The following is a 14,071-nucleotide window of genomic DNA, read 5'->3' on the forward strand; positions in this document are numbered from 1 at the left end:
ATATCAAACGTCACCCTCTCCTCTTCCTCGTTCGTTTTCTGCATCCCTCCTCCACCCCCTCTCCACCTTTGCAGCTACCCCATTGGTCGCATGGGGGTCCTATCTTCCCCGTCCAACGGCTGGGAGGTCGGCCCTCAGCCAAGCGGGTTACGCCAAATCTCCCATCTCAATAAATGATTCAAATTTCTCCCAAGCTTTCGGCTGCCTTCATTTCTCGTGAAATACAGATTTAAGGTCATTTTCTAAAAGGTAGAAAATGTTGCATGGTGAGTATTCTATAACCAAAGATTAAAGTTGGTCAAAATTACCATTAAGAACTAAATGTTTTTATTGATTAAAATAATCACTAAATGCATTTTTTTATTATTTTTGGCAGTTTAGCTGAACACAGCGCTTCCTCTAGTAGCAAAGATCTAGTAGCTGAAATGAAGACTTTAGGGCAGGAGAACTAATTGGGCTCCACAATCCAGATGTCAGTTCCCTGGCTTCTTTCAAGAAGCAGTTTGTTAAGATCCTGGATCCATTAGCTACTAGGCTAGATGGGCTGAATGGCTTGCTCTTTCTTTAGTTTTTGCGTTACCTTTAGTTTTTGCTTTGATTCAGGGGTAATGTGCCTTTTGACCCTGAAAAGTAGTGCAAGGCTTTGAGAAAGCTTGTTACAGGTGTTTTGAACAGTGACTGTTTCCACTTATAACTTACCATGCTTTCATTTATTTAATCTCATCTTGGGTTGTGATTTTTTTATAACACTGATTGTAATATTTAATCAATGTTGCTGCTTTCACCAAGTAGCACAAATTAAATGAGATCTTCCTTTTCTAAAACCACACTTGCTGTCCCAAATAAAATGATGTGTCTCTATGTTTCAAAGATTTTTCTTTAGCTCCAAATCTTCTCACGTTTTCTTTTGTGCCTTAGTCAGGCTTTGAACTCAGCTGCCACTCCAGATGGGGTCTTTTAAGAGGAACGCCAATCCCTCTGCTTTCTGTCTTAGTCGTGTCTCTGTTTCTCAGGATTACCGTGATGCACCCAAGAAAGGGAAAGGGAAGGGAAAGGGGAGGGTAAGTAGTTTTTAATGATCTTCACACTACAGCATACCAGGGCTCAGTGTGAGGAGGATTTTACCAGCCCTAATAATATTGAGTGTGCACAACATTCAAGTTCCCCCCACAGTCCTTCTAGTTACGGAAGGTGGGGAAGGAGAGATGTGTAAAATAAACTGATCTTTACAATTGAATTTTCCATACAATCTGTTTAATTTCATGCAGGATATGCATGGGAAATCCTGATAGCCTGCTGCATTTTATTTTATATATATTTTATTTTAGTGCCACATTTCTCTGTGTCAAACAGTATAAAACACACTGACCAGTGTTAGTCATTTTACAGATGCACCCCAGCTGGGATCAGCTCACACAAGTACTCATTCTCTAGCCGAGCCCGTGAAAACGAAAACGGGCTGCTTTCTGTTTGCCCTGCTGCTTTTTAGTCTAGCCTCTAATTAACACCCGCATGAAGGGCTTAATTTACCACTTATTCAGGGCTCTGACACTGAGATTCTGACAGCCAAAGCCAATTGGCTCCAACTCCATCCAGAAAAAGAAGACATCTCTGTCAAGCACAGCTTAAGCTGTCAGTCTCCTCCACTGGGAACCCGGGCAGTTGAGCTCGCCAGCCTCAAGACTGCAGGCTGCAAGGAGTGTGTAGTGGGCTAGCAAGGCGGCTGAGCTCAGTCTCTGCCTGCCAGGGAAGCAGGCAGCCTCGCTAGCCCACCACATGCGAAAAGACGAATTCCTAATGCAAGAAATTGTATATGGTCAATAAAGTGATCTTATCTTATCTCCCTGAGCAGCCTGGCTGCTTGGAAGTCCTGGGCACATCTGCTGCAGCCCTGACTGTATAAAACGGATCTGAGCAGCAGCTCTCAGCAGATCTGACAGACAGTCTGCCTGAAAACACCCTACAACCTGCAAAACCCTTTTTTTCTCCAGAGCTTCCTACACTCAGGAGAAAAACAAAACCCTGCACTTGGATCTTGACTTGCTATTCCGCCCACAGCATTGCACTGCACTACCTCCTGCAGTCATCCTGTATTAGTTGTGGTAGACTCACAGAAAGATAAAGTAAAATTAAAACCGAACATTTCACCTTTGTCTTCATTCCTTAAGCCCCATGTCATTAAGATTGACATACTAATAAAAAATGAAACATATTTGCATTGCTCCAGTTCAGTTCATGATATAAAATATAAAGCTGTAACATAACAAAATCTGGAGCTTTTGTTTTTATAATAAACATAAAGTTCAGATGCATTTAAAACTGTTAGATTAATGTGAAGAGATGCTGTTAAATGTACATGAAGCTCTGTATTTAACTCTTCCAGCAGTGGAGGTGTATACTCATCTAGAGTGACAGACGTACGGCATGATCAGAAATCTACAGGAGTGTAACAATTACGAAATCTCAGAAGAAAGATTTCAGACAAGAACAGGGCATTCAGCCCATCTGGCCTGTTTGATAAATAATCCATGGAGTCCATCCAGTAATTTCTTGAAAGGGTTTTGGTTTCAACAACATGCCTGAGTACCTTTATCAGACTCCATAACTCTTTGCATAAAGACGTTCCTCCTGTTCTCTGGAGGTGATGAAGGCAGCTGCTCATTCCCCACAGCTGTCAGGGTGATGGGGTCCTGTCATCTTGTCTGAACCTGCTGTGCCATCACAATATGCTTTGACACTCAGTCAGTTTTGTTTTTTTCCTGATCAAAAGAAGAGAAAACCGAACACTACCAGCATTTATCATCCATTCTCTGGCACTGGAGACCAAGCCTCAGCAGTGCAACAAAGACTCAACAGTAAGCTTCAGGAGCAGGTACAGATATGGTGGTTCCCGTCTTTCTATCAGAGTTTCATTATATCAGAATTAATGCTATTCTGTCTCAACCAAACTAAATTCTAAAGAAAAATAAAATAGGTAATACTCACAGGAGTGAAGGAGTTCCAGATTTCTAGTCTGACTCTACAAATGTTGTTCCCATCTGTCAAATTTCCCAGACCGGTTTTGGTGGGTGATTTTCAGGTGGCATGTGACGGGCAACACAGCCCTGCACCAGAGGTGCAGTGCCAGTCAGAGGACAAATGTGTTCATCTCTTAGAGCAATACAAGCCTGCAAGCACTCAGGAGGCTGCAGGTGCCAGCATTTTACAGATTTTTGTTCATTTACTAATCTTTTTTACTAATTTTGGTACTAACCTAGCTGTTCAGTACCAAGAGGGACAGCTTCCTTAGTCCTCTGTCCGTTCTTGTATTTATCTCCCACCTTGCTCACCGCTAGTAGCATCACCACTACACAGCAAATGTAGCTGTGACGCCTGAAGCTTTGAAACACATCCCAAAAGAGTGGTATTGCTGTGACGGAGCTGTTTTTTAATAAAAAAACAGCTGTGTTGTAGGGTTGTAAACTGAATTAGGGGAGAATCTTCTGCGGACTTGGAGAGCCACACATGCCTGGCACAATTTTGCTGAAGTTCTGAAACCTCCTCTTTGTTCTTTGCAGAATGAAAACCTCCCCGCTGACACTCAGAACCGTAAGAGGAGGGCAATCCAGCCCCTGACAAAGAAGCCCCCCAGGCCATGTCCTGGCTGCTTTGCTGTCATAGGTGATGCTAATAGGAACCTGGATCAGCAGGGCTAGTAATTGTAAGTACCAATTCTCAGAGCCATCAGAAGTCACACAGCTCAGTGCCTAGGGATTTACCTGGTCTATGAGACCGATGGATGGTCAGAGGTGCCTGAGTGGTAAGATAGGCTCTGTGTAGGCTGGAACAGTAAAGAGGTCACAAATGAAGTGGGTGTTGTCGTGTTGTCGTAAGACCTGTGCTCCAAGTGCTGTTTGTTCAGCAACCTTGATATGGAAATTGTAAAAAAAAATGGTGTTTGGTAACAGGCCAGACACCTGTACTTCTTACAGTATGCTCAGGAATATCTCCTCTTCCTACCTGGAGATAGAGGGAAAGGAACTGAACCATTCTCAATTGTGGGCAAATGAGGAAGGCTTATAGTGTTGTAGAGTGATTGTTATCACATGATATTGTTGTTATATAAAAAATGTAGAAAAAAGATTTTATCGAATGCCAAAGGGTTAAACAATCATTCACAACATTTGACAGATTGTAGGTGAGTATGATTTAGAAATTTCTGCTTTGTACAGTATATGCAGTGTGTATACTTTGCTAATGTACTTTTTGAAGTTGGCCTGGCATCCTCAGGGTGTATAGAGAGCCTAAGCATGGATCTTTCAGATTAGATAAAAAATATGATTTCCATGTTATTTTGCACATTTCAAGAGTTCTGTTTTAATGGTATATTTTACAGTTGCAAATATCTGCTCCATGAATAAAAGGCTCCTTGGCCAGGCCGGGCAGTGGGATGGGGACCATTGTAGAATAGGGCACAGAATGAGCTCACAAAGCATTCTGACTGAACCTCAGACTACTGTGCTACACTAATGTACTTCCCCACCCTACATTCCCACTTGGAGAAATGCTTTACAGGTGATTTTGTTGTATTTAACTGCTGTTCTGATAAACAATGTAAATAAAAGCAACAGCTGTGAATTGTGTAGAATGCAACTGTGAAGTACAATAGGAATTAATGATATAATGCTAATTTAGCTTTCATGAGGAGACTGTTAAATTGTTACTGAAGGATCACAGACCATGTGCCTGTCACTAGTGGCTGTACAAAGCAGTGGTAATGTTTTGGGTCTTTTAAAGAAATTTAAAGAGTTTTAAAGAAACTTCTCTGTCTTTTCCCTAGCCTTCTTTTCCTGCTCCTGTGATGGAAAGTGTATGGCTACCAACACCCAGTCAATCACATCAGATGGAGAAGCATGACAAAAAATATGCAAAGAATATAAACGCCAACTAAATAGCAACATGCACTTACAAATTTATATATAGCTATGCAAAATCCTTAGGCTACTAGAAGGCACTGATAGCATAAATAACTTTAAAGTCTTTGAAACACATAGAGCAATTTTAGGCAGTGTAGTGCTAGTATGGAACAAGATACTAAGCCATGTTAGAGAAGCAGACACCTTGTGTTCTTCTAAGAAATGGCTGGAGGAGACCCTTGGATCAATTAGATAATAACTACCCAATGGGCTCCTCATGTATGTGAAGTGTCTTGTGTCATTATTCTGAACCAATCTGAACTACCCAGCATAAATATTACAGTATAATTCTGAAATAGAAAATACTTATAAAAGAAAGTGACTTCTAAGAAATAACAGGGAATCGTTTTTGGAGAGATCACTTATTGTTTAAAATCATTTTTAGATCTGGCCTAGGTTCAGGCCTAGGTGGATGATAGCTGCAGTATGAATGTTGCAACCTACAGTATGGGAGTTAAAGTCACCTGGAGTCTGGTTTTAATTATTCTTTTGCCCCAGTCTTACAGTCTGTAGATTCTCATTAAAACCCACTTTAATATGTGTAACAGTTCATACAGTATAATCCCAAAAAGCTTACTCACTTACTGTAACATTCAAGATTTGTTTAATTATTTGTGGTATCAGTACTTTCAAACATAAAGTACATGTAAATGAGGATACTGCTTTGCATGACTACCTTCTATGTTTTTGCTCATGTAAACATTGCAAATGTTTGTACCATAAATAAAATCTAAGTTTGTTGAAACCCGTAGTCATGTACTTTTCTTTTAGGAACATATTTACATGAAATTGCATATAACAGATTTTATCTGTAACTGGAACATTCCCCAGAAGTAGAGCTTTTCTTCATTTTTGCTTCCTCAAATGTTATTTGCTAGTATTGTAATATCGTGTCAAGATATGGAAGTGTTCTAATTCAAATGTTCACTTGTTTGAATCTATTACATTAATCCTTAGATTCAATCTCCTGTTGACGTCACTCGCGCATCATAAATAAAAGGAGCCAGTTTTGGAAGCAACCATGCCTGCCATTGCCTCACATTGGATGTGGTGTTGCTCTTTGGAGTATATGTAGTTCATTTCTTTCTTCAGACTTGAAGCTTTCCATTGCTTATGTAAAGGTTTATTTCAGTCGTACAGTACAGAATGATCCTATAGAACTTAATTGCAACTTGAGGTTTCCAGCCTTCACCTTCATCTTCTATCTCCTTTGTATTATTTTTGTTCCAAAGTATTGAGAATGACATATATATATACATACTTTCTGATGTATGAGAAATAAATCACTTTCAATATTAAGAAGGATTCTTACATTTAATTATCTTTAATCAATGCCACAGTTTATATTGCATGATTAATTTATATTCAGTTATTATATAACAAACATATTTTCCCCCTCAACAATTTAACAAACAATCATTCAGACAGTAAATGTATCACGTATAAATGCTGTGTACTCTAAACTGCTGTAAAATAAGGCAAATAATGACAATATTTCATTTAATTGGAAAAAGAGAATCAAATGAATCCAGTATGATAAAGTCTATATAACTCTTAATACAGAATGCTTCATACTTATATAGTTACATTGAAAGTCAAAATTACTGTTAATGCTGTAGGTAAGTGGTTGTTGAATCTATCGTGTGATGGTATCAGACAGAGACTTGGGTTCGACAGTGAAGCAGCAGCAGGAGCTTTGCTCTGGTAGTACTGTGCTGACTGGGAGTTGTGACTACATTACAGTATCACTGCTGAAAGATGAACAATCTTTATGTTGATACTCGGGGTGCTTCTTGAAGAGCGGAAAATACTCCATTAAAATATGATACGATAGGCCTCATATGATGCTGAAGTCTTGCACATGCCTCATCTATATGATCTCGACGACTCTAAAAAACAGAAGTCATTAAATCATCTGTCTACAAGTACAATGAACACTATTACTACTATTAATTATGAAATTTTTACTAAAAAAAATAATAGCCAATTTTATTCATGTGGTCACTTAGTTCTCAGCACTGTATTTTATCCATTATACTTGTTGGTGATCAAAATTCACTTGATTTCTTACCTTTTGCATGGAGCTTAAACGGGCGCAATCAATGTACTTCTGGGCCTCACCAAAGCTGTCATCATGGAGGACTGAAAAGCATCCCTTACATATCCTCACATTCTTAAAACACAAATATGAATCAATGAATCACACATGGCCAACCGCTGCAACAGCAATAAATAACCTGGAAGTCCTTTGATTGTTTAGTACAGTAAAACTGAGACACTGGGTTTGGAGACTCACTGGGAGTCCAACGGTCATTTATATATACTCATGTCTCTCACGTGCAGTAAAAAAGGACAGAGGAGGTCTTTAGGTGGCTGCACATACATGGGAAAGTAATATTCCACAGGAGAAGAAGGAAAGGAGTGTGTCTGTAGTTATGTGTGCATATGGAGATGGGTGTTGACTGGCAGGAGCCAGATTCTGAATAAAGCAGCAATACTATCTTACAAAACTGGATGTGCTGAAGTGTCTCAGACAAAATATTGAACTGAGGTCAATATAAATGATGTATATTTATCTTATATAGTTTATATATGATATGAACAAAAGCAATGAAAATGTTAATGAATTGCATATTGCCTCCAAATGTATTGGAAGATTTTTTGCATCTCATGGAAAAAGAGCCATCGTTTCTTTGTTAGTCCTGGGCTGGAGCACCTTCCATTTGGATTAAATTATGGTTTCTGCATTTTGTTGTACAGTAAGTGATTCAGGTGGCTGTTCTGCAAGCAGCAGCATCTATGAAATGTGCAGTATGACTGTGAACTGTTGATGCTGGATAAACTGGGTTTAACCGCTGGGCTCAGCTGTGAAGGTTGTGTTACTCACCCCAGTAGGCTGGATGTTACACTGCTGTGTTAATGGGGCTGTATGAGGACAGTCCGTTTCCTTCACATGGAACTCAAATGTATGGAGGGTCCCAGAGGATTTGCTCTTAAACAAAAGGAAGAAGTTTATTAGAACTGAATCAGTAAATATTTAATATATGATCTTGTCAGATCTCAGAATTCAAGGTTTGACTTGAATGGGGGTCTTCAATGACAGTCAGGCTACTGTGGTAAATGGCAGGCACTCTTCCTGCTGGACCAAGTGTCCAAACCAATGTCCAATGTGACATGGGACTATGTGTTGTAGGAGGTTATGTTCTCCGTTTAAGAGCTTAAACTGCAGTCTTGATTAATTTTGAGATTCTGGTTATAATACTTTCTGTGTTTCTACAAACAGACAAGCTTGTACGTTGTAAATGACATACCTAAATGCAATTTTAAATGGAAGTTCTTTACTGAAGTCCAGGAGGGTTAACAACAAACAAACGCACTCGGCTGTTTTAAATCACAATTGTTACCGATTTAAACTAAGTAGCTTGCAAACACCCCTTCTCACATTTATCCCACCTCCACCCCATCTCCAGCTCTGCAGCTGCCCCTTGGTTAACACCTCTCTCTGAATGGGGTTCTCTTGTCCAATGGCCAGAAGACTACCTCTTAACCAAGCAGGTGAAGACACAACTTAAAATGAATATAAAAATGTATACTTAATAAACATTTGCAAAGCATCTGATTATTGGATGTCATTGTTTCACAGGAAAGTAAATTATATTACACATAAGTAACACATGTGTTTATCACTTGTTTTGTACTTCGCTTGAAGTAAAGGCCTTTTCACCATCCCCTTTGACCTTTATGATCAAAAACTCACCTTGTCATTAGCACAGTTTGATGAAAATGGGAAAGACAGCAATACCCTGTATGCGGATTATAGTCTCTTACAGCCTCTTGGGGAACTAGAGATGGAGCTCTGCCAGTTGTCAGATGAAAAACCTATCACCTACACGACAAAGGTTTGCTTGGGAGCCACATACGTTTCCGTGATTTAGGACATGTTTGCATGTATAATCGTCATCGATAACATCCATAGCTGTTGCCAAGCTGACACCAAGATGCCCCAATCTGCCCCACTGCTCTGGTATTATGTCAAGAACCTACATGCAGTGAAAAGTCAGCAGGTGGAGTTCTGTCACATGGTGCTGGTTGAAATTGGGGCTCATCTTCTCCTGTAGGTTTTGTTTGTAGCCCATAAGGAAAAATTCTGTGCTCTTCTGACCAAAAAGAAGGAAAACGAGGTCCAACTCCACAGCCTATGTATCTTGTCCAAAGATGTGTCCTCATCAGATTACTAGAGTAGAGACCAGCCTATCCCATGACTTCCAAACTGATCTTGGCAAGATACTGTACAGTATATAGTCCTTTTAGCACTTGGCCTCCCCTAGCCTCAGGAGGACTATATGTCAGTGATGACAAGGGGTGCACTTGCCTCATTGCCTTTTTAATAACCTCCCACTGTACTGGTGGAATCGATGGTGAGTGCTAGCTTTCATTGTGCTAGAGTACATACTGTATACCCAGTGGGTGATGATGAATGCAATGGCGAAGAGTTCCACTGGGGAGAGACCAAGATAGATGACCAAGATGGTCAAAGATTCCAGATAGCTTAGAAGTGTGTCATTTCCAGACATACTCTCAAAAGACCACACAGGTCAGATAAGACTCCACTGCATTGTCTGCAGGATTTCCTCAGACACAGTTAACCCCCCAGCCCTCCACAGGCCATTTCTGCCTAGAATAGATGTGTCATTAAGCATCTTGCATTATCTTATGGCCAGCAGCCATATCACCCTGCAACTCACAACTGGCAACCCACTGAAGCTAAGCAGGTGTGAGCCTGGTCAGTACCTGGATGGGAGACCTCCTGGGAAAAACTAAGGTTGCTGCTGGAAGAGGTGTTAGTGGGGCCAGCAGGGGGCGCTAACCCTGCGGTCTGTGTGGGTCCTAATGCCCCAGTATAGTGATGGGGACACTATACTGTAAACAGGCGCCGTCCTTCGGATGAGATGTAAAACCTAACTCTCTGTGATCATTAAAAATCGCAGGGCGTTTCTCAAAAAGAGTAGGGGTGTAACCCCGGCGTCCTGGCCAAATTTCCCATTGGTCCTTACCAATCATGGCTTCCTAATAATCCCCCTCTATGAATTGGCTTCATTACTCTGACGTCCTCCCCACTGACAGCTGATGTGTGGTGAGCGTTGTGGCGCACTATGGCTGCCGTTGCATCATCCAGGTGGATGCTGCACATTGGTGGTGGTGGACGGGAGTCCCCATAACCTGTAAAGCACTTTGAGTGGAGTGTCCAGAAAAGCGCTATATAAGTGTAAGCAATTATTATTATTATTATTATTATCTTGAAAAGTATACAGCAGACTTTTATGTCTTACTCAGGACGCACACTAAAAAGAAAAATCCAAAATGAAATAAAAAGATAGAACAACAAATGCTTTTCCTTTTTTCAAGAGTTAATTTTTCACGTTGTAACACATTAAAAGACCCAGATTCTTCTCCAGTGCGTCTCCAGTATGTCTACTACTTTGGGTAAAGATTTGAAACTGAGGGAGCAAAGACATACATTGTTTTATAAATCCAGGTCCTGACAAGGTTTTCTTGCATAAAAAATATGAAAAGAAGAATTACATTTCCACAATTATTAGCTGTTAGCTACAGACAACGACACTGAAACTGTTTACACAGATAATAGATTGTATACTAAATTTCTCTAGGCTCCGACTGACTGATAACAGTTTGTTTGATCTCCACTTGATTGACAGACAGACAAAAACGCCTTCTTTAAATTTGCTTTTTAAATAACATTTTCAGTAAATACTGTAAGTAAAAAACACAGTAACTGTTATGTTGACAAAATTATGTATACTGCACCAACAGGCTGACGATCTTATAAGTAAATATTGTGTTGCCAGATTGGGATTTGAAATACAGTTTTGAAGTAGAGCTTATCTTGTTTCTTATGAAATATAGTTTGTTGTGTTGTGTTTTCATTTGGCTGCTAAATTTTAATGAAAGAGACTGGTAAGGCAGCATATTTTTGCATTCCTGTGGCCAGGCTGTCTCAGTTTTATGTTTGTTTTTGTAAATATTAATTTCACTTGTGTGAAAACAGATTCAGTAGCTGGAATTAGATGATTAGATGATATGGGATGATATTGGCACATGCAATTCTTTGTACACCAATAACAAAATACATTGTTTATGATTGATGTAAAGCTTAACTTTCCAGCACTGTCCTGGCATTGTCCCATGGGTGTCCATGCATGGGTGTCATGTCAATCTTGTAGTAGCAGCATGTCAAAGTCACCCACACAAAAGTCACACAGCAGTGGTGATGCAGTGTGCAGGTGGTCATTCTTTTGGATTATGTGCTGATGTACTAGGACACACAATTGTCACCAGTAACATTACCAAAGGTGACACCAATGGTGCTAAAGGGACAGAAATCACTGAGACACAAACTACTATACTCACCTAGATAATTATAGCTACTAATAAATAGCTACTAATTATAGCTCTCTCGGTTGGAAAAAATGAAAATCCGCCTGTAATGACACAGTTTGTACCTGAGTTAAGTGTCCCAGGGCCTGGAGAAGAACCCCAATGCAGGCAGACTAGCAAGATAGCGAGCAAGCAAGCAGACAAGATGGCGGATTAGCAAGCAAACAGCCTGGCATGAAGAGCAAGCAAGCAGAAAAGCGCAATCCAAAACAAAAGAAAAAAAGAGATCCACAGATGAAAACACAAAGGGAATGTCAAAGAGAAGCTAAGTCAAAGTCCAAAATCAGAACGAAACAGAGAATGGCAAGTCTCAGGGGACAAAAACTCTAAGACTGAAACCTGGAATGATCCAAAGCCTTATCTTTAATAGCCATTCCCCCATGTGACAGGAGAGGAGATTCATAATGCACAGTTGGAACAGATTTCCTACCAGAACATGTAGTCATAGAAAACTGCTGACTGACAGGGTTTACCAGTTGTGGTAGCATGTTCTCCAGCACTCCAGTTGGAGAGAGTATGACACCCCCACGAGGTACAAAATATGTGGCTAGTAGAAGCTTTCATTTTATATTGCTTGTTGAAAAGTACTGTTGAAAAGTGTGAATAGCAATATTTCACAAGCTCAGAGGCCAGAGTGTCAAATACCTTCACTCCTTTGTCCAGGACATTTTATGTCAGATTGCTGTGGGATTCGCTGCTTCTCTGGGGTATCTTGTGTTTAATATAAAATGAAACATGTCTGCAAAAATATACAGTAAATTATGACTTGCGAAAACAAAGAAGAAACGATTGATTCATATGATCATTTAATTTCAGTAGTGATGTATTGAAACATGGTGTGTTTTATATAAGACATTAAAAGCCCAACAAGGCTGATATAACAACAATGAACATGTAGAAGAATGTGTTTAAGAATCACTTTGAATATTATAATATCATTTTTAAAAACAGATATTTTTGAGTGCCATTTTAATGAGATGTTTCCCTGAAGTCAGTACACAGTTCTATCTACAGTTAGGTTGGAGTTGACCATAAGTGCTGACTCGTCCTAACACCTATTTTATTGCAGTTCCCACATTATTAGAATATTTTGTGTCCTGAACCTTCATTTATTACCTCAGTAATTCTGGCTCCAAATCCTGATCGTTGGGTATCCAGGCGAAAGGCTTTTTTCAGTCGGTTATTCCCATTGAAGTGATTTAAAACAATGTCCACAGCTCTGGGATCCAGCTGGTCAAGACTGAGACTGACACTGACTGTCTCTCCCTCAGCTGGAGTCAGCAGGGCTCCTACAGTGATCAGCAGCACTGACAGCAGGCGGCTCATGTTCCTCTCAGCACTGGTGCAGCAGCAGGACTGAGGACTGAGTACTGTGGCCCCTCAGGTCTCCACAGCCTGCAGAACATTAACTCACCCTCTACACTGACCTCCCTGCCACTGACATTGAGTGCAACTACCAAAGCCAAGAGCTAAAAATAAAAACACCACTATGTAGCTCTAAAGTGCATTTGCATAGCATCAACATAATCACCAATATAATCTTGTACTACAACATCAAGCTGTACATGGTCTGTGAGAAAATGCAATTTACAGATTAGGAATGTTTATGTCCTTAATATTGTCTGGGATGAAATGTTTCTAATCTCTCCCTGGAGTCTTTTTAGAAATACAGAGTCCAACTATAATTTTACTACCATCATTTTATTTAGGAACTTTGTAAGACTTCATGAACTTTATCTACAAAGGTAAAAATTGAGGTGAGTGGAGCTGTTGGTTTTAAATATTGTACACACACAAGGAGAGATCAACAGCTATCATAATCAGACAAAATAAAAAACACCTTGGATGAATTACTGTACATTTTAATAACAGACAGCAGGAAGTTACTCAATTATTGTCCAAATTCCAGAGGAAAACATTTAAGAATAACAGAATGGGTACAAAAGTGAGGAGGCAATTTGTCCCTGTAGCCCATTTGGTAATTAAAAATTAATAGATCCAAGATTCTCATTTAGCTATTTCATAATTGAATGTGGATATCTTATTCCGTACTCCCATAAAACTATGTGTGAAAAAAGAATCTAATCTACGTTTAAAAAGCTCTTTTAAAACTTTAATTTACTAATTTACGGTTTAAGTTAAATTAATGGTTTTCCACATACTGTTTGTCAAAACGTTTGCAACAGCTCATTATGACTAATAACAGTGAAAGGTGGATGACAATATCAGAATATGCTCAGACTCATTCAGAAAAGCAGCACCAAGACAGCAGTGTTGTCATCTTTGGTCTATCTTCTGGCTCTAATTGAGAAGTGATCAGTGGTTTATATAGGCCTATGGCACTGAAAGTGTAGACCTATAGCTAGAGCACTGTGTAAAGGATTAGGAGAGACAGGAGAATGACACAGATATTGTCCGTCATTATGAAACCAAACCATCACTCTGCCATTTAAGAAATATGCAGTCAATATTACATCCTTTTTTTGGTGAAAATGCATTAAACTGTGTAAGTTACTGTACATTCAATTAAATACTGAACATATTTTCAACCATGACAATTTATTGACTAAGAAATGCAATCACAGGGAAATGTATAAGCCTATTAAAGGCACATAAACAATCATGTGAATCATTAAAAGCATCAGATAACTCTTAATGCA

General features: G+C 39.6%; 1 protein-coding gene and 1 long non-coding RNA gene across 5 annotated transcripts in view; one reads left to right on the forward strand and one right to left on the reverse strand.

The window, feature by feature from the left end:
• The window catches only part of LOC148657261 (uncharacterized), a 30,907-nt gene extending 25,207 nt beyond the window's left edge, over positions 1–5,700 (forward strand). For 2 of the 4 annotated variants that reach the window (XM_088643291.1, XM_088643293.1), the window contains 4 exons: positions 1,014–1,061; positions 2,771–2,872; positions 3,558–3,700; positions 4,820–5,700. In XM_088643291.1, coding sequence (XP_088499417.1) covers positions 1,014–1,061; positions 2,771–2,872; positions 3,558–3,695 — 288 coding nt within the window. In that variant the 3' untranslated portion in view covers positions 3,696–3,700; positions 4,820–5,700. The remainder of the gene's footprint in view (positions 1–1,013; positions 1,062–2,770; positions 2,873–3,557; positions 3,701–4,819) is intronic. The other 2 variants (XM_088643292.1, XM_088643294.1) reach the window with 1 other exon arrangement.
• A 560-nt stretch (positions 5,701–6,260) lies between these two features.
• LOC148657262 (uncharacterized) lies at positions 6,261–12,827 on the reverse strand. The gene is made up of 4 exons (XR_015940913.1): positions 12,528–12,827; positions 7,843–7,947; positions 7,027–7,128; positions 6,261–6,844 (listed from the first exon to the last, which is right to left on the reverse strand). It is a non-coding gene; the product is annotated as an uncharacterized LOC148657262 (long non-coding RNA).
• Between the last annotated feature and the right edge of the window lie 1,244 nt (positions 12,828–14,071).

This window comes from Lepisosteus platostomus, chromosome 8 (assembly GCF_059453375.1).
Source record: "Lepisosteus platostomus isolate fLepPlt1 chromosome 8, fLepPlt1.hap1, whole genome shotgun sequence".
In the NCBI taxonomy this organism is placed as follows: domain Eukaryota; kingdom Metazoa; phylum Chordata; class Actinopteri; order Semionotiformes; family Lepisosteidae; genus Lepisosteus; species Lepisosteus platostomus.